This window comes from Dysidea avara, chromosome 1 (genome assembly GCF_963678975.1).
Source record: "Dysidea avara chromosome 1, odDysAvar1.4, whole genome shotgun sequence".
NCBI lineage: Eukaryota > Metazoa > Porifera > Demospongiae > Dictyoceratida > Dysideidae > Dysidea > Dysidea avara.
Genome location: NC_089272.1, coordinates 12,225,713 through 12,253,002, shown reverse-complemented (window position 1 = coordinate 12,253,002; position 27,290 = coordinate 12,225,713). Strand labels below are relative to the sequence as shown.

General features: G+C 38.3%; 2 protein-coding genes across 25 annotated transcripts in view; one reads left to right on the top strand and one right to left on the bottom strand.

Moving 5' to 3' along the window:
* The window catches only part of LOC136256582 (AMP deaminase 2-like), a 264,091-nt gene that overhangs the window by 59,704 nt on the left and 177,097 nt on the right, over nucleotides 1-27,290 (bottom strand). The window lies entirely within an intron of this gene.
* The window catches only part of LOC136256562 (uncharacterized), a 396,868-nt gene that overhangs the window by 337,824 nt on the left and 31,754 nt on the right, over nucleotides 1-27,290 (top strand). The window contains exons 12-13 of the mRNA XM_066049542.1: nucleotides 186-287; nucleotides 18,171-18,272. Of these exons, the coding sequence (XP_065905614.1) occupies nucleotides 18,231-18,272 (42 nt within the window). The 5' untranslated portion in view covers nucleotides 186-287; nucleotides 18,171-18,230. The remainder of the gene's footprint in view (nucleotides 1-185; nucleotides 288-18,170; nucleotides 18,273-27,290) is intronic.

The window sequence follows — 27,290 nt, the reverse complement described above, 5'->3', positions numbered from 1 at the left end:
AGTCTAATAAAATGGTTGTTTTGGCATTTGGATAATCTACTGTCCACTGTATCTGTAGTGTGAGACTTTTATAATAGGCATAGTACATGTGTAACTACTGTATAGATGGCTACTGTGTATATACAGTATTAGTTGTATACAGTATGGTATGAATAATTATACAATACATATTTTACTATCTATAGAGTGGAAAGAACATACTACATATTGCAGTACAATACAACTATTTTGAAGTTGTCAAGTGGATTATTAACCAAAATGTTGTTTCTGTGGATAGTACTGATAATGTAAGTGTAACAGTGTTTGTGGTAGTGACTGTATATATGTACGTGTGTATGTAGTAACATTTTTTTTGTTATTTTGCAAGTGATGTTTAAAAGTTGCTATGCCTGTATAATTGTGGTTAGATTTCTATGTAATGTACAATTATTTATTTTATTATAATTTACTAGACAGACAGATAGTGTCTGATGCGTTCAGGGGACGATTCCAAAAAAATACATCACAATCATACATATTACATCTAGTGATATTTGCTATAAAAAATTGTCAATCAAGAGTCGAGTTAATTATTGCTTGCAGCTTGGATTTGAACAGGGGTAGAGTTACTTTCAATTAAGCCACAAGGTAAATCATTTCAAACTCGTATTGTTTTTGGGGGGGAAAAGCTATAATTTTGTAATAATCACAATCAGTAATAGGTATAATGAAATGTAGAGGGTGGTACTAATGGGTAGATTGTTGGGTTCTGGTGAAGTAAGGTGGTAGCTGTACTGCTATAAGATGGTAATTATTAGATTTGTAAACATGTGTAGTCTTGATATGTGTCTACAAGTGGTTAAAGTGTGCCATGGTAGCAATTCCAGCATAGAAGTAACAGAGCTTGACCAGTTATAATTCGACATTGTCCATCTTGCAGCTTTTGTCTGTTCTTTTTTGAATTCATTAATGTCTTTCAGTAAATGTGGATCCCACACTGTAGAACAGTATTCTAGAATAGGACGGACCATAGAACTGGCTTTGGTGAATTGAGAGCATTGTATAGGTTTCTTCTATGGTTATTTGATGTGAGGAGAGAAGGAAATTTTATTGTCAAGCATTCATTACTCCTAGAAACAAATATCCAGAAACAATTTGTAATAGTTGATTCTTAATTAAGTTAATATGCTGGTTGTAATTGTGATAATACATTGATGTACTGGAATGAACCTTTGCTAACAAAGTTCACAATGTCTGATCCTTCCAATGTTATCACAGATGTGCAGAATGTTCATTGATCTCTGGAGGTTACTTTCTGGAATAGAACCTGCAACAGTGATACTAGCAGTTCCGTAAAACATGTCATTAAATGGACTTTTCTGCCTAGACTACATTATATGAAGTTTAACCAGTTAAACTAACTTAATTTAGCGACTGTTTACAATGTGGTTTTTTCTTTGATGGTGTGATACTGACCTGATGGTAGTGGGCTATGTGTGAGTCACTTTTAGTGTAGCGAGCACAGTTGGTATCACTAACATTCGTGATCAAGGATTGAAAAGGTGGCAATAACTAGAAATGGGGTGATCATTAACTGGAGAATAATTGTTGTGCATGTGTCGGACAAAAGGCACGTAGAAAAATGTCAAAAGGCATGGCAAGGCTGTTTATGAGTGTACGCTGCTAGCCAATGATAATACCACAACGCGAGAGAACTTAAAAATGCACTGAATTAGGACTGGGAGCTCATGACCCACCTGGCGATACCAGCACTTAGTGAATGGCGGAAACTGATGAGGAGGCATTTTACAGCAACACTGAACACCACGGCAGTGGACCAGGCTGCGGAAACAGTATCAGGTCCAGCATAAATAACGGTAAAGGCGATGGTAGATGACGGCAATGGACAGAACGGGTTGTAGCAGCAACACCAAGCAAGAACCATCGATGAACGACATCATTCCCATGCTGGTTAGAGAATTCAAGGTAAGGTGGTGCAGGGGTTGATCCGGTGCTGATTTCACGGTACAATGTACTCAAGCCTAGATTCAGTTCACAGTGTGCAACTGGTAATCTGCCAAAAGAACTGGAATCACAACAGTATACAAGAAAAAAGCCATACCAGAAAAATTCAGAGCCACAATGTATACACTTAACATACCTTTACTTCCAGTTATCTCTTCTATAGCATATCTTGGAGGAGTTTTTGCTCGTTTGATGATTTCCCACAGATCTCTCTTCAGTGAACTTTTTGGATATGCTATACCTGTGAATCATCATACAGTCACATACTGAAACAGTGACAGTATATGCAAACTGCCTTACATTTCTTATCTAATCACTCCTTCAGCTGTGCTTTTTGCCACTTTTGCTTTAGTTGCTCCTCCAAATAGCGACTGCAGTTAATACAGTAATGTTTACAGTTGACAAATTTAACACCTACCTGTGATAATTGCCATTGTCCAGTACAATCAGACAATTGGCTGGTAATGCTGGAAGTAACCTTTCTTGAAACCATCTTTCAAAATTCTCTGCATTCATTTCTTGATGGTAATCTGCTGCAGATCCTTTCTCGGCTTTAAAAACCCAATCACAACCTGAAAGAACAACTGCATTTACTGGATACTTGACATCATAGAAAATTACAGGGAATCCATCCATCTTTACCACCAGCATGTAAGATAATAAAGTGCTCTCCTTTACCTGATGGCTTGCTATGTATAAATTAGGTTAAACAAGAAAGCTACAATGTATTTAACCAACCTGACTCCTCCTATAGTCCCCCCAGTAGTCTTATCAGCCTCTACCCAGGCTCTGGACCTTCCATCATTTGCATTGGCCCAAGCCTCATCCAAGTACACCACTGGTTTTCCTTCAGTTCTGTTGTGCCTCATTCATCTCAAATATTTATGACGCTGGTGGACTATGCGGGGCTGCTCATAGTATACCCTGCATGTATGTGTAGTAAAATTAAAACACACAAACTGGTGCAATGCTAACCTCTTGTCATTAATGGTTTTATGTTTGAATCCGATATCCTTTAATACCCTCCTGAGTGATGTTCTCCCCTTGGAGAAAACACCATCATTCCGAAGTTTTGACTGTAGATGGAGTAACAAAGTCAAAGGCTCGAGCGTTCAAAATTCACCCACCAAAATCTTCGACAGTGATAGATTTTCTTTCTTGTCATACAACAAATGTATCTTTTGTCTGTCTTTTTCTTGGCATAGAAAACCCACCTTTCTTGCTGTACTCCATCCTCGTTCTTACAATAGATGACTCTGAAATCCGTACGTGGTGAAATGAATACCAAACCAAGCTGCAAAGAAAATATTTTATACCAGTGGCCTTCGAGATTCTCTGCTTCACATTGATGGAAACTTTAGACTTCTTTGCTTCTTGCTCAAAGTACAGTAGTCCCATAGCTTCATGAGTAGAACCTTTGTTTGGCTATTTAACCTCTTTTCAAGAGGGTTTCACTCTGCACTCACTGACGCTGCACTGGACGCCATATTTTCGACAGTTAAGTGCATGCCTGTTACATGAGCTTATGAATAAATGTGTCATGAACATCATGTTTAAAGCCTTTGATCTTGTATGACTTCTTAATCAACAACCGAGGATTCAGCTCAGTGTGAAAGTACTATAGACAATAACACCCCTGGTGCAAGTTCTGAAGTACACAACTTATTGATGGAAGGTGAAAATGATGATGATAATGTCCCTGGAACAAATTCAGAAGTACAAGCCTCAGTGATGGAGGGTGAGAATGATGTGAATTTTAGTGATGAAATCTCTGTAGCAAGTTTAGAAATACAGAACATACCGATGGAGGGTGAAAGTAATGCTGACCCAGGTAACAACAATCCTGGAACGAGTTCAGAAGTACAGAATGAGGGTGAAAATACCTACAACGATGGAGCACCACAGACAAGTGTGAGTGTCATTGAATCAGTAATTGCTAATGGTGTGACAAGCAGTGACTCAGATACTGACAGTACACTGTCAGCAAGTGAAACTAACTCTATTGATAGTAGCTCGGAATTTTCTCCCACCCCTTTGAAAAAGGTTCGTACTGCAACTGGTCCAATTGAACTTGGCAATAGTATGTTTTTATGCCAAACTATACAACTGCAACAATTTATTGATCAAATAAATGTAACTACAGAATGCTACACACCAGAGTGCGCTGGAAAACTTATCCCTATAAATGTAAATTTTTTAGGACTTGGTGGGTGTGTAGTGATTACATTTAAGTGTAGTGGTTGTGCTGAACGAATGATTGGTTTAACAAGTTCTGTTAATGTTGCATTTTCTCATCTCCTGGCTTGCAGTTTGGCTGTACAAGTTACTTTTATAGCCAGTGGCTCAATACATTCACAGTATAATAAAGTTTTGAATCAAGGCTTAGGGATGGCAGCAGTTACTACCAAAATCTTTTATGAAACAATTAAACTGTTGCATCCCATTGTGAATACCATGGTAACTGAGATGTGTGAAATGGCTAAAAGTGAAATGAAAGCACTTGATCCATGAATGGTTGACTGTTGGCAGCAGGTAATCACGACTTCAGATGGAGCATGGTTGAATACAGTCAAAACTGTACATTCACAATAAGAAACTATGTCAACAATTCTTTGCTTTATTTTGTACACTTGTGCATGCACGAAAAGGACAGGATCAACTGTATAATGGTGCAGAAGGGCATGCAGCTGACATTGAACATGCCAAATAAGAAAGTATGATTATAGAAGTGCAGTGGCAGATGGAGACTTATCTTCAGCAAAAGCTTTTAGGATGTATTACACTGATACACAAAAATCTAAAGTAATGCTGTGTGGTGGTCATGTTGCACGCGCTCACACTATGCATCTCAGAGAAATTGCAAAGCAAAAATCTTTCCCTGAAACAATGCCAGATGCACTAAAAGAAAAATTTCTTGAAGTTACAACAGTAAAATGTCACTGTCCAAAGTGACACAAAAAGATATGTGGCTGTCTTTCCAAGTCTTTTGTGTGTGGCACTCGAACAAACTTTTTAAATTGTTTATTGCAAGCAGAAACTGATTCACAGTTTTTTTGCAACTCGTCTACTTGCTTTAGGGAAGTGTCATTCCCGTGACATTCATACTTGGGAACGGGTCAGTTGTGATTTTCATGGTATGAAGGCTTGTTCTTGTGGTAATTGCAAAGGTGACACTATGGAGTGTGAGGGTGAGGATTACCACTCCAAGAACCCTTTGACATATCCATTTCATGTGCTTGCTTATGAGGTTGAGTGTTGTAACCATGCATCACTGGCCCCACGAATTATTCATTCCAATTAGGGAAAAGCTATTCAAACTACCCAGAGGCCAGTCACAATGTTCTAGTAAGGTATCGGTCAAAGGACAAATACCTCCACAGCATTCACTACATACTAAGCACCAACATGGGCTTAATGCAAGCCAACATGACCTGGCTAAACAAGAAATATGGGATGTCTTATCATTGGTTGCTGGAATTGTTTTATCAATTAAAATTGCCTTTGTTTGATGGAATGGCAGCAGCATTACAGAGTGGGAATAAAGTCCATGCAAGCAACCTTGAAAAGAAGCAAGTAGAACAGTCTAAAGAGAACTGTACTAGCTGGAAGAAAGCTTATGTTCAAGAGCAAGAAGAAAGGAAGCAGTGGATTCACAGACAAAGGATTCAGCACACTTATGAGTCAGATGAAGAAGAAGATGATGACAATGACTTGGGTGACAGCACTCACAATGAACAAGATACTACCTCTTCAAGAACAGGGGAAATGTAAGTGTTGATCAGTAAAATGAAAGGTCAAGTTACAGTCAATGGTTTCGAGGATTTAGTGGACAGCTCCTACTGTGAGTTCATCTATCTGGTCCACACGTATACATTATCTCTTCTTCAGAGGCTGTAGCTGTAATCTCATCTTCAAAAACAAGTTATCGCTTTTTCTTCTTCAATTGGCAATCAAGATGGCTAGTTATTCTGAACCAAACCTGACCTTTGAATTGTTTTCCTTTCCTAGGACTATGATCTTCAGATTTTTTGTGCTTGTGTATGATTTTGATTTTTCTTTGTACACATTTTTGATTTCATGTAACCCTAGAGGATTTTGTGCCAGTTTTTGAGCTAGTGCTCTAGTTTATGGATCATGAGTTTAAAATTTGTGGGGAGTTTGGCTGTCCTTCGACAGGAAGGGAGTTATTGCAAAAATTACCAATCAAATGTACAAAACTATAATTGGTGTCACAAAGACAAGCCGAAAGTTCACTGTAACAACTGTGATTATTATTGTCAGGACCAAAGAATTGTACAGAGACACAACTTTTATAGGGTACATCACGTGAGCTTAATTATATTACATCATTACAATTATAATTAGCTGATAATCAAATAGTTAAGTCCAGCTTAGTGCAGAACCTTGATGACACTCCCAGGGGGCATAAAATAGTACGGTGCAACAATCATCTTCAAATGAATCATAAATGGCCTTGCAAGCTTCTATTGATGCCTTTCTTGGTCTTTTCTCTTCACAGCTTCTATCTTTAGTATTATCATCTTCAAATTCAATCTGTTCCTTTGCAAGAGTTCCTGACAAATTCCTTTTTGTACAACATTGCAACACAGGCTTATCAGATATTGGTGTTTCCAAGGGAAATAGATGATTAATCGCTCGAGAAATTATTCACCACCCAGGTAGTAGTATTACAGCAGATCTAACTCTAGAATCACTGCTAGGTATTAAACACAAAATCCTCCCAAGTTTCCAAGTACTCCTAGGTAAATTATTGTCTTTCACAATAACAATACTTCCTTCCTTAGGTTCCATAAGACTCTGTGACTTAGGATGTTTTTGTTGAAGAGGAAGTTTTTCTCTAAGACTTACTAAGTATTCCTCTTTCCACACCTTCCAAAATAAATCAACTTGTTTTTGTCCTTTTTTCCAAATTTCTAATAACTTTGTAGCAGAGTCTTTGCTAGATTGAAAATCTTCATCACAATGATAGTCAGTATCACTGAAATTGCAGAGCCCAAGCTTTCTATTGGTTGCTAAAAAAATTTCCAGTAGTCAATGTAAAGCCAGAGTCTAGATCTTTGTAGACATATGTAAGAGGCCTAGAGTTGAGAACCGCTTCTATCTCTGTCAAAAGAGTTGCTAATTGCTCCAAAGAAAAGTGCTTTCTGCCTATTGATTTCCTCATGCATCTCTTCACTAGACCAACCAATCTTTCATAGAAACCACCCTGCCAAGGGGCAAAGGCAATCGTGTACTTCCATTTAATACCTTCTGCTGAAATATAGCTCATCACTTCTTTGTCCTTAAAAACTTTCCTCCATTCTCTGTCCACAACTGTAAGTACAAGCTCAAATTGAGGAGCATTATCTGAAATGATAACATCTGGTTTGCCTCTACGAGAGACAAATCTTCTTAAGCAATTGATAAACTGGCTGGCTGACAAATCTAATGTCCATTCCAAGTGTATCACTCTTATCGAGAGACATGTAAAAAGGCAGATCTAAGTCTTCTTCAAATCAGATTCATACTTCACATTGATAGGTCCCAAATAATCCAAACCCACAAATTGGATAGGATCAGATCTGGAAACTCGTTCCCTAGGCCAAGGCAGCATAGATAGGAATCGAAATGATGGCCCTTCTAGTCTTTGACACAATAAACATTGAAACAATACTCTTTTGACTTCCTCCCTTCCTTGTGGAATCCAGTACTCTTCTCTTATTTGGGCCAGTGTATGGGCAACACCAGCATGGATTAGTCTACAATGTACTTCAGTAATCAATAAGCCAGTAAGGTGTTCTCTTCTAGGAGAAGTTACTTAGGATGTTTTGCACTCTCAGTTAGAGTGGTATTCAAGAATTTTCCGTAACATCTCAGTATACCTAAGTCATCAATCTTCAGTCCAAGTTGCTGTTTCAAACAATGAGACTTATTCTCCTCAATAGCAGACAACACATCAAGAAACCTATTCTGTTGAATACAGTAGACCCACAATAACATAGCCAACTTGATATCATTTGCACATATGAACTGTCCATCAGACAATGAATTAAATATCTCAGCCAACAAAATATATGTCTTTCCAATAATCTCTACCCTAGATTCTGATAGTACATCTCATAGTCGCTTCTTCACAAACTTTAAACAGTAACAAATCACTCTGAGAAGTTTTCGTAAAGTGGAATATTTCGTTTCATCAAGTCCACATACAGACAATTTCTCATCCTGTTTACCATGAGTCACGACATTAGAACACTCATATAACACCCTTCCAGTCTTAGTTTCTGCTTCTACATCTTGTAGTACTGGCTGTGGAGGTTGCCACTTAGGCCAAGAATCACGTGAAGACATTAGCCACTCTGGACCACTCCCCCAAAGTCTCGACTGTTCAATCTCAAGTGCTGTTAATCCCCGAGTTGGAAAATCAGCTGGATTTTCACTTGATGGTACATAATAAAATAAATCACCTTGCCTTTGAATTTCCTTCGCACAGTTATCCACGAACAATGATAGTGGTTTGCCAGTTCAAAGCCAGTACAAAACACCAGTAGAGTCTGTCCAGATTGTTCTTTTTTAAGAGGGGATCTTCAGTTCCCTAGTGACAAAATTAGCAGCACGAACTCCAATAGTCACTACCAATAACTCTAAATGTAGAAGAGTAATTTCCTTCTTAGGCTTTTTGCTGTTTTCTGTATCAATGGATACCAATCTCAGTTTTGAAAACACTAAATTAACTTTAAAATTATCCTGATACTCAGCACGAAGATAAATCACTGTGTGCCATATGCCCTTTTAGAGGCATTACAAAACACGACAAGTTCATAGTTACTAGTATCACTCACATGATCAATAAAACAAGGCAGGGGCGGTGGAGCAGGCCAAAAAGTGAGGGGGCCAGGCTAGTTGTAAGTTGAAGACCAAAAGAAAAGGTCACAGCCTGCTGACAATAGCTGCTCTCCACCAATTACGTCTCCTTATTTATAACTACACATACGTAGCTAAGAAATTTGCTACACTGCTTCTCTGAATACTGTGACTACTCTATTAGAATATCCTGATCCTGACTGTTCTATTAGAGTATCTCGATCTTTTTTGCAAACAGTGTCCCAAAAAGTGGGGGGGCCATGCCCCTTCCCCCCGTCTCCACCACCTATGAAACAAGGTACCTTCAGTTGTGAGATTAGCTTCAACTTCTTTAAGACACTTTTCCATCTTTTGTGTAGCGTCTCAGGTAATGGCACATCCCATGTTAGTCCGTCTTTCCACAATTCTTGGATAAATGCCTCACCATGGAACAACACAGGAGTAACCAAACCTAAAGGATCAAAAATTTTACCAATAACTTTCAACACTTCTCTTTTAGTAGGTGATACATCTTCATCAGAAAGATTGACACCTTGAATTTGTAAAAGGTCATCTGTACAATTCCACACTATCCCAAAGGCCTTCACAACACATCCTTCTGATCTCTCAGCAGTTGGTAACAAATTCAAAAACTCAGTAGAATTAGACATCCACTCTCTTAAATTCATACATGCTTTTTGAAAAATTTCTTTTGACTCCACATAAATTTTGTAGGCTTGTTCAACTACGTAGCTCCCAGCATCACATTGCCAACATATATATTATCACCAATAGACAGAGAAACTGGAGTTCTAAACTGTTACAAATGAAACTTAACTGTTCCAGCTAAGAAAAATGGGCTACAGATGATCCCAAACGGAACACGGCATAATCTGTACACATCATAATTATTGTGACGCTCTTACATCATCAACATCTTTAAACCATAAGAACCTTGTCACATCTCTGTCTGGTTCCTGAATGCTCACTTGCAAAAAGGCCTTCTCGATATCCGCAAGTACTGCTATGGGATGAAGTCGTAGTCAAAATAAAATTCCACAAAGATCTGGTAGAAGTACTGGTCCACGATACAAACACTCATTGAGGCTTTTAGCTTCTTTCTTGGACTTCACTGATACATCATACACCACTTGTATTTTCGTTATACTTTTAGTGGGTGTCAAAATTGGGTGGTGAGGCAGATAATGTTTTAAAATTTTCTTTCTTATCTTCAACTGCTCTTTCCACCACTCCTTGTTTTATCTGACTTTGAATAACTTCATTGTACCTCATTAAAAGATCTTTATCCCTTTCAAAACATTTTGCTAAAGACCTCATCCTACTCATAGCAACATCAAAATTTTCTGGAAGATCAGGATACTCACACTTCCAAGGCCAAGTAACATAGTATCTTCCATTCTCACAATAAGTTGACTTGTTAAACTGTTTCAGAGCTCTATCATCATTGGTAATGTCCAACGACTCTACAATACCAATTGTTTCCAAGTTCCAGAGATCCTCAACATTAGGATTCCCAGTAACTGGGCTGTCAGCAGATAACAACAACTTCATTGCTGGTACAACACAGTTAACTTCTGTCATAACAAGATATGATGATACAGGTATCCCCTTCTGACAGCTCGTGGGATTCAGGTAGCTTCCAGTTAAAATATAATCAATCTTAGATGATATAAGGAACAGTCCTGATGGTAACACTATCTTCTCCGTACCAACAACTGACCAAAAATAATCCGAACCTATCAATAGATCCACAGCATATGGTTCTGAGTTTCCTACAGTAGGAATAGAATCAGCTAATCTATCAGTTGAAATGGACCTCAGAAAATCCATGTCTGCAGGTTGTAGAGGCCCTCTTTGAATTGGTCCTGTTATTTGTTCAATGATACTGGTGTGAAAATGCATACAACATTTGTCCTTTGTTATTACATTAAACTCAACAACATATGTACTCACATCTTATGGCTTCCTAGTGGCAAAGGTTGAAACTGATAATGACTCCTTGTACTGTGGAGTTAACTATAATTGTTGAAGCGGTGGCTGGCACTATCAGACTAAGATAGTCTTCCTTTTATCACTTGACTGCACTGGGACTATAACAGTCTGAAGTAAAACCCGCTTACCAGAACTGACCAATGTCTGGGTTTGAACACTTGTGGAGTTTAAGACTTCCACTTTCTCTGCTTCATTATCATCTAGTTGAGTAGATGTTACAACTACGTTTTCACTCTTCGGTTGAGGTTGAGCCGAATTTCTAAACCTCTGCGGGCAAGTAGCCCGATTGTAATGTCTCCTCTTCCAACAGTAATAACATCCACTCTTCTGAACAAATGAACATTTTCTAAACACATGGCCAGTCTTCAAACAAAGAAAAAACATCGTCCTTGAGTGAGCAATCATTGCTTACGATCAGACAACTCTCTATATTGATCACACTCATCATTAAAATGCTCACCTTGACAAAATGCACAAGGATTATACACAAATTTACCTCTCCTTTGAACATTAGCTGCAAAGGTTTCCACAGAAGCTGAGGATGGTTTTGTATCCCTGTTATGATCATTCGGGTATCGATTATACCTCTGATAACCTTGACGACTTTCACCATCTCTTACTCCAGTTACATATCCTTTAATGTTAGCAAAGTGTCTCTGAGCATTCTCCTTTGTTTTCACACGCTGACTTAGCAACTTTTGCAACAGTTCCATTTAGTGAGGTAGCTTACGTAGCAAAATTATGTTTACGGGGTGGATAAAAGTGCCATTTTTGGTACACAGCTTCTTTAGAGTGTACTGATCAATATTAGAAGGGGTGCCCACGAAAACTAATTAGGGATGGGCAGGAAAACAAAATGGCTGACACTATAGTATGAAATAATTGTTTTAGTATGTTTTCTATGCATACAACCTAAAACACATGCTAAAACATGAATTCTAGCAATAGTCAACCTTTTGGTTTCTTTTCTTTTTATCATTATTTTATATTATTTAAGCCGTAATAATAAATATTTGCCATTGTATTGGCCTAAAATACCTATAATTATATTGAATAAAATACAATTGTAATTATACCAAAAAGACTATGAAAATAAGTTCACAACTGTCTGTTAAGGTTAAAGCATCAATTGAAAGAGAAATCCTGGCATACTATAAATTTATCATCAGTTACACTTACAATTGCAGAGTGGAAAAAGTGCTACATTGTTTTGCAGCATCTTAACCTTTTTACCTGTTTTGATATTATTTTATGCTGAGCCTGCTTGAAAATAAACATAGAATTCTTCTAAATTGGATAATGGATTGATATACTACATTCTTCCAGTACATTTTTTACGAACTCCTGATACTGCTTTGTGCCTGTGTCTTCAAGTGTGCACAGCGTGTGCACTGCCAAATCATCCATGCAATTGCAACTGTCAAGAGTAACAAGCTCAGCAAAATCATCTAAAAAGGGGTTTCCCATATTCATAATTGCTGAATGTAGGCTGCAAACTTGCTTGTGAAACAGCTTCTGAGTTGCAAATCCATTTTCATGGTTCTGCAAATATTTAGGGTCATCTGATTCACTAAATGGGAGGTATTCAGCTTCAAACTGACTTTGTAACCTAGCTAATTCAGGTCCTGACAGCATCCAGCGTTTCAATGCAATAGGGCTTTCTGTTAGGACAATAAACCACCGGAACCCTTCACACTAGCATTCTCCTGCTCATGAGCTTGATCAATGGGGATTGCAGAAAACAATTTGTTAGTCTTCGGCAATACCCAATGCCCTTGCTTTTCAAACTCCTCTTTGATTGACTCTGACAAACACTTCATATCTCTAATGTGAACTGGCATCCACCGTGCATAGTTCACATGGTACATTGCAAAAAACAGTGGAGTAAGCTTCTCCAAAACTTCAACATAAAGCTGAATGTTTCCTTCTCTATGTGCAGCAACAAAAATGAGAATTAGCATCTCATATCTTAAAATAAAGTTCCAGAACCTAAAGGTAGGACAACTTGTACACATTTTGTTCCTCCAAACTGTAAACAAAATGTCAGTATTCGACTGCAAGTAAGCTTCTTGCTGAAGTTTTTGAAGAGCTATAATGGTACCTTGGTGAGCATTTTTGGTTCGGTCAAGGTATGCTACATTCAAAAAGGAACCAACTATGCCGGAGGAAGCTACTTCAGCTTCTGTCAATGCTGTTGTCCAGCCAGAGCCTTCCAGAACATCTCCTAATGTTTTCCAAAGAGCCATTTCTGTATGTAGTCCCCTAAGCATCACTACATGCACATGTTCACCATGCGTAATTGGCCATTTCCATTGTACATGCTTAGCAATAGCAAAGAGAGGCTGGTCAAAAGTGGTAACAGGAATTTGGTTTGGATTTAAGTATGCAATTGCTTGTCTCTGAACATCCATTCCATGCTTAATCATCGAGGGAGTAGCTGCTTTCTCATAGAAAAGTTAAAGAAGTGCACAGACACTTGGAGGATCTTCTACAGGCAGTTGGTATAAAGCATGGTAAGCACCCCAAACAATTTTGTCGTCATTTATAAGATCTTCCTTTGCCAAAAGACCTAAAGCATGATCAACCCATGACTTTTGTTTTGTGGTTGCTTCATCAAGATGATTTTGTCCTTTTTCTACTACATACGTAGCTTTGCCTTGGAACATCAATATCATTAGTTTTCAAAGCAACAGCAGGAACAATTTCATAGCAATCTGGGAAGTTGTATTTCCTACCTGTAGAATCTGGTAATGGTTTATGTGGTCTGTTAGTGCCAGAGTTATCTTTTGTTGGAAATCGGAAAAGACTGATTCCAGTTCCATGAAATGAAGATCGAGAACTGAGTGGTTGAGGAAGGATTGTAATCCAATTAATGTCCATGTTTTAAAAGCAGCTGTCTGAAATATACTAGCTTAATAATCACACAAAAACTGATTTACAAACCTTAATTAAGTCCCTGGTCCAATACTATTCATTCATGAAACCTTATCAAAACTGTTTACACAATTGACCACATGGTCATGCATGGTCTTTTTAATGCCACCCAAACTAATTAGCGAATAATTTGTGATTGTTTGTGCAACATTGAAAGTAAAAACTGAAGAAGCTTATTATTATAATCGAAAACAATGGTCTTACTGGGTTATAAAGTTTTAATAAATGGAGGGTGTGGCTAATAGTGGTGGGTATGGCTATTTATATTAGCATAGGAACAGGTATAACAGCATATGCAGGTAGCTACACCTCAAAAAATTTATGAAGCAGCAGTTGATGAGTATTGTATTGCATGGAATTTTTATAACATCTAATTAAGTACTTAGCGGCAGTATTCCTTTTGTTGTATATGGGGCATTTGGTACAGTCTTATAGAGATTCTGAGAAGCTTTGCAACTACAGAAAGGGGAAGATTGAAGGTATTAAGCCACATCAGTCTATTTATACATTGGTCCATATAGAGTCATATATCATGACACACGTGCGGCCCAAGAAGCCAGTGCACCACACCGTGGGTATATTAACAGGAAGAAAGAAAACATCATTTTCATACCTTTGTATCTCGGTGATACCTTATCTGATTGGAATCAAATTTGCTGCAGAGTTGCCCGCCAGCTAGGGGAGTCCACATTCCAAATTTGAAGGAAATTGCTGAAGCCATTTCCAAGTTACGAGCAGCCAAATTTTGGTTTTTCTTCTTCTTCATGTTTTTGCACACTTGCAAAAATTGCTATAAAACACAAACGCATACTCCAATCACCTTGAAATTTGGCACACAGAAATGCAGTCTAAAGGCGAATTCTAATATCAAATTTGGTGCAACAGTTATGGATTTATGACCAATTATTCACATAAAACAAGATCGATTTGTTGTCATGCCTACAGGGTAAACCGCTTCATGGAATGAGTTGAAAATCGTTTTGTGGATAGATCAATCATTGTAGGAGTGCCTGTTGGTGATTTGAAAGAAATCAAAATAAAGGTCATGGAGATATGACATGTAACTGAAGGTGTGTAACAATTGCACAATGGAGATTCGTGAATAAAAATACCAATAATTTTCATGCCTACCAGGCAAACCAATTAGAGCAGTGAGCTGAAAATGGGTCTATAGCTGGAATAATCACAATAGAAAGTCCTTGCAGTAGTACAGAGCAATCGGATTACAAACCACTGAGTTATCATTCGAAAGCCAACTCTGCGTAGCAAATGCGAGATCGAGATACTCTAATAGAACAGTCACCCTAATAGAGCATTCAGCTAGTTTATGACTTACTCCATTATAGATTGCAAGTTATGCTGTAGGCAGTTCAGCAGCAACCAGTTAATATTGTAAATAGTTCAGCTACAAGCAAGTCACCCTGTAGAGAGATCAGCTAGAAGAAGTTACCTTGTAGAGAGTTCAGCTACTAAGAAACCATCATGTAGAGAATTCAGCTACAAAAAATTACCCTGTAGAGAGATCAGCTAGAAGAAGTTACCTTATAGAGGTTCAACTACAAAGAAACCATCATGTACAGAGTTCAGCTGCAAACAAATCACCCTGTAGAGAGTTCAGCTAGAAGAAGTCACCTTGTAGAGAGATCAACTACAAAGAAACCACCACGTAGAGAGTTCAGCTACAAACAAATCACCCTGTAGAGATTTCAGCTACAAGCAAATTGCCCTGTAGAAAGATCTGCTATAAGAAGTTACCTTGTAGAGAGTTCAGCTACAAATAAATCATCATGTAGAGAGTTCAGCTACAAACAAATCACCCTGTAGAGAGTTCGGTTAGAAGATGTTACCTTGTAGAGAGTTCAGCTAAAAAGAAACCATCGAGTTCAGCTGCAAATAAATTACCCTGTAGAGAATTCAGCTACAAACAAATCACCGTGTAGAGAGTTCAGTTAGAAACAAGTTATCCTGTAGAGAGATCAGCTAGAAAAATCACCCTGTAGAGAGTTCAGCTACGAACAAATCACCCTGCAGATAGTTCAGGTACAAACAAGTCACCCTGTAGAAAGATCAGCTAGAAACCAATGACCTGTAGAGAGTTCAGCTACAAAAACAAATCACCCTTTAGAGAGATAAGCCACACAAAGTAACCTTGTAGAGAGATCAGATAGAAACAAATCACACTGTGGAGAGTTCAGCTACAAAGAAACCACGCTGTAGAGAGTTCATCTACAAGCAGATCACCCTGTAGAGACTTCAGTTACGTTTCAAGTCACCCAGTAGAGAGAACAGCTGCAAACAAGTTATCCGTAGGGAATAATTGATATGTAATAAATATATGTATTATATTTTATAGTTATAACACGCTTATGAGGGATATGACTAAAATGAGCGTGCAGCGCTGGAGTGAGAGTGCATATATTTAGTCATATCCCGAGTGATCGTGTTATAACTGTTATATTCTACACCCCAGTAGATAACAACGATTATAGATAGTAAGTTATAGTGAAACAGCACCTCCTGGAGATAGAAATCAATAGAAATTCTTGATGGATCAGACATTTTACACTTTTAGTGGTGCCACGCCCACATAGTCGCGATTAGTGAGTTATCCACGAAGGAGACAAGTGTTCATCGAAACTTGTTCCAGTTCCTGAGGTGAATAATTGTTGGTTGATTTAGGTGCTTGTTATTAGAGACTTGTTTACCATTTAGATAAGGATTTCGTGGAATGTGTGAAGTTACACCATATATGGTAAGCGTAGCCACAAAGCGTGGTATATCAGTTATATACCACAGTTTGCCATGGTATATCAGTTATATACCACTGCGCGGCGCTTTTGATCTCAACCACAGGTGTGGTATATATATATATATAATTTGTATATTTACTGATAAAATTAGAAATAGTTAAAGTATTTACAATCTTCATCTTTTTCTTCTTCCTATGGTAAAGAAAAAAGACAGGTTAAAAAACCCCCAAAGCCAGCCATAGGACGGCTTTGGGGTATACAAATACAAAAAGAAGTGAAATCTAATCCAAAACAGCCAAGCTGTAAAAAAAAAGAGTGCAGCCGTCAAAAGTGAAAAAAGATGTGAAATCCAAGGTGGCAGCCAAGAAATGGCTGTGATGGTAGGTTAATGGTAAAAATTTTAATAATAATTCAAGTGAATTTTGTGCCAAGACCAAGCGACACCAAATTCACCTGAATTGTCATTATTAAAATTTTTACCATTAACCTACCATCACAGCCATTTCTTGGCCGCCACATTGGATTTCACATATTTTTTCACAATAGCCTTTTTGAGGGCCGCACTCTTTTTTTACGGCTTGGATTAGATATTAAGTAAAGTAAAGAAATAATTATGTGATATCTACCTGTGGCTACAATTAATATGTTGATGTGTTGAGACGGTGTAGTGGTCGGCTACATCATCCCCATGTTCAGTTCTTTAACTATTATTTTGCATCTAGAGGCTTAATCATAGATTGTAATCTATGGCTTATGGCTTAATTTGCTGATGAGCAGGTAGCTTTACTGCATTTATTAACTAGTGGGCTCACATCCAGTTCAGATCCTGTTTACTATTTGAATCAATTGGTCATCTAGTCAGTAACGTTGACCTGGTTTGAAGTTGAAAATTTACCAGTTCATTTGTTAGACCATTTTATAAAGATGTAATGAGGGATCTTAAAAGGTTCTTTCACAGTGAGACCTCTGTTTTTTTGAATAGTTTAATCATGATACTGTAAGTGAACTTGTTCAGATTAGTGAAGCCATTCATTTATATACAAAGCCTAGTTAAACTGATCTAATAGAACAAACATTCATATTGTTCAGATTATCAAGGGCTTACTGTATGTACGTATGTTGAGTTTTCACAATATAACAGGTAACATGTTTAAACTCTCATTTAGGCAAGTTTAAAGCCTGTTCCTAGAAGTTTATCTATCCTGCAGTGCACACCCATTATTAGCCACGTAGAACAACCACCTTACTTTACTTTGCTGGATAAAACTTTCATACAGTAGGTTGCTAAAAGATAAAGTTATTAACCAGAAATGGTATATGAGCTGCTGCAATAATATTGAAGTTTTGCAAACTGTGTAAGTTTACTCAGAATTCTTTCTATTCATGTGACCAGTTGTCATTATCTTTCATTCAGCACATGCCTTTTGAGAGTATACTTTAGTTCATGCAGCTGAACTCCTTACAGGGTGACATCAGTGTATGTAGCTGAACTATCAACAGGGTGACTTGTTTGTAACTGATACACATTGTAACATGAATAAGTACATGTGTGGGAGCTATTAGGGTGTACACATTGGTTAATACATTTGTAATTGTTTTACAATATCATTGTTTTACTGTCTATAGAATGGACAAAGCATCCTACACATTGCTATACAAAATAACTTGTTTGATTTAACAAAGTGGATGATAACACAAAGTCTGGTTCCCGTGGATATTACTGATAAAGTAAGTAGCTTATCATGCATATTCATGTTAAATAAAATTAATGTAAAGTACTTGTAGTGATATTCACATGTACTGTATGTATACAGTAATTGCCAATGTGTACAGCTACCGCCACATTCATCTCTGCATGGATAGTAAAAATATCTTAAATATTTTCATTGCTTCCTTTAACATGAAGCAAACAGGCATTATGTGGGTTTGTTTACATTTCAGTAAAATATATCTTTATGGTCGCTGTTTCTAAGCTTAAACACAACACAATGAGACTAGTCTCAACTCCAATGCCTGTTACACTCATGAATCATGATTAGTTTAACCCTTAAAGGCACATAAGCCACTATAGTGGCAATATAAAAAATGCACGGAAAACACATGATGTTTAACCAACAACTGTTTCATAACAGAAAGTGTTATATACTTACAGATATCAATAATAAAACAGTTAGTATTGTTTCTCCTTGTGTTTCATGGTCTTCTTCATCTGGTTTCAGTTGAAAATCTGTCAATAATCGCCATCAGCTCACTCAAACACTTCACTTATGAAGTTGACAACAAGACGACTAATCTTGAGGGACTTGCTGAAAGTGACGCTGCTTGAACAGTGCCACAATGTACCATATCAACGTGTAGAAGGACAGAAACACCTTCCACACGACTAGAGTCCACAGCATTTGCAAACCTCAAAGATATCCTCTTCTCTAAAACATTACGCAAATTTACACTCCTGTGTTTAAACTGTCATAACTTGGTGAAGGAGCATCAGAATCAGTAAAACTTGGACACCATTTTATTCTTTGTGATGTCAGCATTCCGAAATTTTTAATTCCAAGTTCATGTGATCTTCCGTAGATGAGTTATCAATCAATTAATATAAATAGCCACTATAGTTAGTGGCTTATGTGGATGTGGTGCATGCATTTTGTAAAGTTTTATGTGGCTTTAAGGGTTAAAAAGCACCTGTAATTTAATTTCTGTACAATTTGCACTTCCGTGTGTCTATCATTATAACTCTAAGAGCAACACCATAATTATAAGGCTAAAACTTTAACAGCCATTATTTTTCCCGCTGCTGAACAAAGAAATCATAAAAGATATTCAAGAAAAATGAAAATGCAGGTTTTGTTCAGCGGGTGTCAATTTGTAAAACCATGCTAATGTAGAGAATTTTCCATATATGTAGCTGTTTTATTAAACAGCATTTGTAATAGTAAGAGCATAATACAATGGAACTTGATCATCTGCATTGGGCAGTCACCTCAGCAAGGCAGCCACGTGGCTACTGTCCGAACTGATTCATAATCAATTTGTACACAAACAGTTTGCATTAAGCAGTCACCTCTATAACACTTATAACAGCAAGCTTTACAATCCCAAGCAGCACTTTGCTATACAAAAGACCTCTCACAAAGCAGCCAGCTCCAGCTTACAGCCATTATGGTGAGTAAACTAGCTGCACTACTTCATACTTCTGTACTCCCTTCTGTAACACAAAGAAAGGTTATAAACTTACAGTATAGCTAAACTCATGGCCACTCCATTCTTCACACTATTCTAGTTTAAGCTCACCTCATGATCTTGATTCTTGTATTTTCAATTGTTTAGTTATCAGTTCACCACCTTTACGATGTAAAAGGCTGAAGTTCTATAGTATAAACCACTGCTTTCCCTTTACCCCAAGGAAGTGTATTTAGCTCAATCAGCTGATAATGCACTGTCTCCACTGACTGGCACTGCCTAGCTTCTGGCTCTTTTCTCTGTCATTTATGTAAGAGGTGTACTGAAGTGTAGCTAAATGCATACATGTGTAGAGTATATAAGTCCCTGGAATCTTTGCATATTGGCCAAATCTTGGTTTGTGGCCTATGGCTACTTTATGGAGGGTATTGAGTTAGGCAGCCATCTCTTTATAAAGCCAAATATTTCTGACTTGAAGGTGACCGTTTTAGACATGTTCAACTGTATTTGTAGTTGTAATAGAGTAATAGTTGTATGTAATCTTTTGCATAACAATTAACATGCTTGCTGTGGGCTGTACCTGCATATAGTTATAACCTAAGTGCAGTAAAGTCATTAAATTGATCATCAAGATGTGCAGCTCATAAATTAGTTTAACAAGTTTCGGATCATGTGAGGTACCATGCCATCAAAGATTAAACTGTTTACCTGTGTTGACTGCAGGCTCACCGTTTACTCACAATTCATTGTAGTGTACGCATACTGGTGTAGTTGTTTGAAGGTTTGCATTGTACATATCTGCAGTTGCCTCACCTAAAATTAAATGTCACCAATGTGGAAATTTATGATAGTCATGCTGTGTTCATGAAATTTGTGCTAGAGATGCACCGATAATCAAATCGGTGATCAGATTGGTTGCCAATATGGAAATTTCTACCATATCGGTAATCGGCACAAATACTCTGAGAACCAATATCGCTGCCAATAGTTTGCATGGCAAATGTGAGTGCCATTATTTGCAGCAATGAAAAGCCTTTTTGCTCACTACAGTGAGACCTGTCTAAAGCGGTCACCTTCGGGCCAGAAATATTTGGCCTTTATAGAGAGGTGGCTGCCTAACTCAATATCCTCCATAAAGCAGCCATAGGCCATAAACCGAGGTTTGGCCTTTAAACAAAGGTTCCAGGGACTTATAAACTCACGTTTAGTTACATAAAAATGCATTTAGCTACACTCCAGTACACCGCCTACTTACACAGCAGACAAATATTAGCTAGCTAGCAGAAAAGAGCCTGAAGCTACTCTGAGTTTAGAGACAGCAATTGAGCTGATTATGATTCCTAGCTACAAAGTCTGTGAAGTAAAACAGGGACTTCCTTAAAGATGGTGAACTATTAATGTTAACTAAACAATTACAAATCCAGGAATCAAGATTGTGAGGTGAGCTTTAATTAGAATCACACGAAGAAGCAAAGCCATGGAGTGGCCACAAGCTTTTCTATACTGTGAGTTTATAACTTTTCCGTATTACAGAAGTATGAAGTAGTGCAGCTAGTTTATACTCACCGTAATGGCTATAGCTGGCTGCTTTTTCGGCTTTGTGCGAGGAATTTTGTATAGCGAGGTGCTGTTTGGGACTGCTAAAGCTGGCCGTTATACGTGTTATAGAGGTGACCGTTTAATGCAAACTATTTCTGTACAAACTGATTGGGAATTGGTCGGGACCGTAGTCACGTGGCTGTTATGTTGAGGTGACCGCCCAACTCAGGTGACCGTTAAGGGAGGTTCCACTGTATAAACAAATAGAAAACCTCTCTATACTATTCCACAAAAACGCTAAATTACAAGAAGCCATACAATTCCTTGTGTAAGTACTGCTATTTGTGTTAAAATATTCTTACCCAGATCTTCTGAAAACAGTAGCTGTTACACTTTAACAATAAAGAACTGCACCACAGGAACTAAACTGATAATCTGTGTATAGTAGTCATCTTGACAACTAATCAAAACATGGAGTAAGCTGGACAAGGGAGCAAGCTGGACAAGGGAGCATGTATTAAAATATTTGTAGTACCTAATTGTCTGGGCTGTGTAATAGAGGCCACACCAACGAAAGGTAACCAGGTCTATCTGTGCTTTATAGTTGTGCTTTATAGTTACATCACTTCTGTTTTCTCTAAAATATGCATCATGCAGCAGCTATACACCTGTAATTCTATTTTACACTTTACAGATTATATATACAATAATTGGATCGGTACAATTGTTATCAGCATTTTTAGGTACAGGATTAATTGGATATCGGTACAACTGAAAAATCCTTATCAGTACATCTCTACTTTGTGTTGTATTCTAGTTGTGCTGCATGCATAATTATGCACATACACCCCTGTAGGTTGCTGCAGCTGCCTTTTGAATCCATTCGCAGTTTCTTCACCGATATCTGCATGGATAATATAAATTTTACTGTGTTTGTGGACTTGTTGCTTGTCTTGTGTTTCAGGATGTGCAGTTTTGCTGCTGCACTTATACTTGTGCACTAGCTGCCTCATGCCTGTGACTTGTTGGCTGCTGCTCTCTGCGTGGTTGCTTTGTGCTTGCTGGATTTGCTACATACAGTAGTACCTCGTTTATCTGGACCCCAAACATCCGGACACTCGGTTAACCAAATGGGTCTGAAGTACTGCAGGTGACTAATAATTGAAGGCAATTATTGGCTTGCCAGCTGGAGGGCAGCCATTCAAAGACATTGGCATGTAATTAGATGGATTGATGATGGTTTGGTGGTAATCAGTTTAATTTGTTGATAGTTTGGTGGTGACCACAGACCAAACCCTAGCAGACAGTGGGGTAACCTACTTGTATTGAAGTGCTAAGTGCTCTTATTGCAGTGTTGACCATTAGTAGCATCATTTAACAGGTATATAGTGAATAAGTGACTGCATTTATGCATGCACTAATGGATGATTCAAAGTTACGGATTATCCAAAGTTATGAACAGGGCTTGGCCCCAGCGGGTTCGGATAAATGAGGTCCCACTGTACATGGTAGGGCAAAATAAAATGTCATTACTGGGGTTGGGCTTGCCATCAGCGTTGAAACCGGGTCGGGTCATCCGGGTCACATTTTCTCCGGGTCATCCGGGTCTGACCCGGTTTACAATTTATCCGGGTCTGACCCGGATTGGATCACGTGAGAAACGAAATTGTTTGTTTGACGACGTGGAAACTTCTAAACGTTATCGCGTAGCTCTTTCGTGAGCCACGCCCACTTATCGCATTACCAACATACGCGAGGGTAGCTATTGTCAGTAGGTGAAGACTTTTTTTTTTTTTTTGGTCTTCAACCTACAGATAGGCTGAAGTTGCAATATTTACTCAACACGAATCGAACGCTCAAAATGTAGACTCGTTCGCTCGCTCGAGACTAGCCGAAACACGTCTCGGCTTTAATTAATCCGGGTCACATCTGGGTCAATCCGGGTCACATCTGGGTCAATCCGGGTCACATCCGGGTCAAATCCGAGTCTGACCCGGATTGCTATCCGGGTCAGTGGGTCATCTGGGTCAGCAGTAGTGACCCGGTTTCAACGTTGCTTGCCATGTATCCCAATCTCTATTTTCATCCTCTTTTGCACTTTTGCCAGTGATTACATGTACAATGGTTTTTAGTTCACTAATAAGCTTTGCACACATGTTCCAGATGTGTCACATCTGTCTTTGTGCATGTGGGTTGTTACTTGCCTTATTGACCATGCTTCAGTGCACGTTGGTGGCATGTGGGACATGCCTGGGTTATCTGTTTGTTTTTTTTTGTTTTTGTTTTTTCCAGACTTGTGGGTCTCAAGGATCCAGTTGAGATTACTATAGTTTCATGTCTTTGTTGATACTTGTAAGGCACTGTTATACCCACAGGGTTATTTGCTGCTATGTCCCTATGTGTGTTAGTGTTGTCAGTGGTTGTGTGGCTATGACCCAGTGTCTGATCATTGAGGGCATGCTGCATGGCCGCTTCTGTTAGCTCTGGTTGCGGGTTCACTTAGGCTTTTGCCAGTGTCTGCATGTGTAGTGACTTTTGCTATAACTCTTACACGTGTGCTATAATAAACGTCTACCCACCAGCAGAACTTGCTTTCTCTCAGGTCCTTATGTTTCAGTAGTGCTGGTTTGATTAGATGAGCCTTTCAATCAGGATTCCAGGTCTTTATGTTTCAGTAGCGCTGGTTTGATTAGATGAGCCTTTCAATCAGGATTCTAGCACTCATAGTTTCTAAGATTAAAGTAATGCTGTAGGAGTGGGCAGTATACCGGTATTTAGTTGTTATGCAATATATATTTAAAACCAATTAACTAAATATTTAACATTTACTAATACCGATATACCGAGAATACCGGAAATAACTGATTCTCGAATGGTATTATTCCAGCTGGTGCTAATAAGCCAGTTGCTTATATGGTATGGCAGAACTTGTTAATAAAACCGGACCGAAGAGTGTAGCATGGGATTATTTCGGTTTAGAGAAAGGCGCTGATGGAAGAGTGATTGACGATGGAAGTGCCATTTGTCGTCTTTGTCGTAAATGCATGTTGGATAAACATGGAAGCACCTCAAATTTGTTTTCACATTTAAAGAATAATCACTCAACAGTGTACAAAGAGGCTATGGACGCAGTGAAAGCTAAGGAGGACTCCAATGAACGACGAGCAAGATACGTTCCACCAGTTAATCAACCTACTTATGAAGAAGCGATGGTCCGCTCACTGCCATACGATCGGAAGGGAAAGAAATGGAAGGAACTAAGCGATTCTATTACTTATTTCATAGCCAACGACTGCTTACCTATTAACACCGTCGAAGTTGCTGGCTTTAGGAACAAGGTTAAAACTTTTGATTCATGCTACGACATTCCAAGTCGCAATCATATTTCAAGAATAGCTTTACCAAGCCTCCATGCCACCGTGAAGCAGCAAGTTAGGCAAGAAATTAGCCCGATAAGCCATTTTTCATCAACGACAGATATGTGGGCAAGTGTGGGGATGGCACCTTATATCAGCTACACCATACACTACATAAATGATGAATGGCAGCTGTGTAATAAGTGCTTACAGACTCAATACTTACCTGAGGATCACAGAGGAACTAATTTGGCAGAAGCAATGAAAGCAGCATTGGAGACTTGGAGCTTGGATGTTGTTAACCAAATTTGCCTTACAACAGACAATGGTAGCAACATCATTTCTGCTGCAAGGATCTTGGACCGGCTAAGGCTTCCCTGTTTTGGCCACAATTTACACCTTGATGTCACTAAAGCTGTGCAAGATGACAGTCGATGCAGTCGGGCGCTTGGTGTGTGTAGGAAAATTGTCAGTTCTTTTTCAATGAGCTGGAAGAGGAAAAAGGAACTGACAAAAGCTCAGATTAATATGGATGTCAAGCAGCATTCCTTAGTTGCAGTAAGTATGGTAAACATTTGAAGTATGTTTCAATGTTTGTACAAACATGTTTGTACAAATAAAAAATGAAATATTTCATTTACCTGTACGACTGCCCTACCAGGTGGGGTTCAATGTCAAAAATGGTATCAAGAATTTTGGAACAGAAAGAGCCTATCAGATTAGTGCTGAGCAGTGACCGCACTACTAGCCATCTGGTACCTACCTGGCAGGACCTTGATGTTCTGGAATCAATTAATAGTGCAGTCTCACCACTGTCTGGCTTGACAGGCATCTTATCAGGGGAGCAGTATGCTACAGTGTCAGCTGTCGTCCCAATGCTGTATTTGTTGGAAACTGACTTGCTGAAGGAAGGTGCTGAAGATACAGTGTTAACTAGGGATATCAAGCATCGTATTGTTGATGACATCAAAGGCCGCTATAGCAGATTAAATGACACCATGAATGAAATTCTTCAAGTAGCTACATTCTTACATCCTCGCTTCAAAGTAAAATATTTTGAACATTTTCAAGAAGTTGAATTGCTGTCCATTAAGCAGAAAGTGTCTGATGATACTTTAGAAGTTTGCCACAAACTACAAGAAGTACAGTAGAATAGTTCTATATAGAGCAGAATCATCTAGAACACAAGAAGTTGCACACTCTTCTCTCCAGCCATCAGCCCCAAAGAAGGAACATAACCTTGGAACTTTGTTCAAGGACTTTGAGTCTAGGATTAGAGAACAAGAACAAGAGCACGCTTCCCCTGTCAATCAAGAGGAGCAGCATAGACAGATTGTGATGAAGGAAATAGATGGATATCTGTCAGGACACAGGCTAGATTTTGAAGAGCATCCACTGATGTGGTGGAAAAGGCAGCAGTTTAACTATCCAGTACTTGCAAAGCTTGCACAAAAGTATTTGTGTGTTTGTGCCACCGATTTGGCATCAGAGAGGCTGTTTAGCACAGCAGGAAATGTTGTCTCACCGTTCAGAGCTACTATGAAACCTGACAAGGTTGATATGCTAGTCTCTTTATCAAAAAACTTGTAAGTTAATGGTCTATAAAAGGATTAGCTTTTTGTTGTACAACTTTTTGATGACGAAAGACTAGCTTATCAACCTTATAGAACTCATCAAGACAAATTGTTAATTGTGATTGTATACAGTTACAGTATGACATTATAATTGTGAATAATTAAACTTGTTCAACTGCTTTCCAAATCCTAAAAAGAAAAAGAAACACAGTTAAGCATTAATTGTAGATAATAGTCAGTATCTGGCTTGTACATATTTAGTAATATCACAATATTTATGATCAAAATACTGTGGTATGATATTGATCAATACCACCCACCCATGTGATGCTGTAGTTCTTCAATTGAAGGCACAAAAATTAATGTTGGACATGAATTTTTACACAAGATGTTCTGAAATTTTTTTAATGGTTCTCCTAAACCGATTCTTCCCAAATTTGAACACATTAACAGAAAGGTACTGTTAACAGCTGGAAATGATACAATAGCTGATAAACTTTGCATGATGATCTTGCAACAATACAAAAGCATATGCATGCATGTGTGTGCTTACGACGCATAATGCAGTCTCTCAGTCCACCTATACCATTGCAAAATAATTCCACGACTGGCCCATTCGATAGTTTAAGAGTAGGGAGAGAGAATTCAGTGAAAACCAGCCTTTAAACACCCCAGATCATTCTTCACTGTCAACATCACTCACACAAATTGTTCTTGAGGAATGCGTAATCCATTAAACAACCTTACAGCTCCTCTCTTGTCTGAGCCTTATTTAGAAATAGCTACTATTTATCGGTGTTACCTTATATAGTTCACTATAGGAAAATCTGAAAATATTGTACAAAATTGCTTATCGTGAATTTTAAAAATGTGCACTTTTTATAGCGTGGGGTATTATTAATGGATAATCACAGTCTGAATAGAACATTAGCTGCTACATGCAGGTAGGCAATGTCTACACTATGTGTGGCTGCTTACGGGTTGGCTGCTTATTTTTATGCCATGTTTGTGCACTCCTTCATGCCTATTTCATTGTCAGCATGTGCAATGGCATCTCACTATACTGAACACATGTCCTGTATCCCAGATGCAAA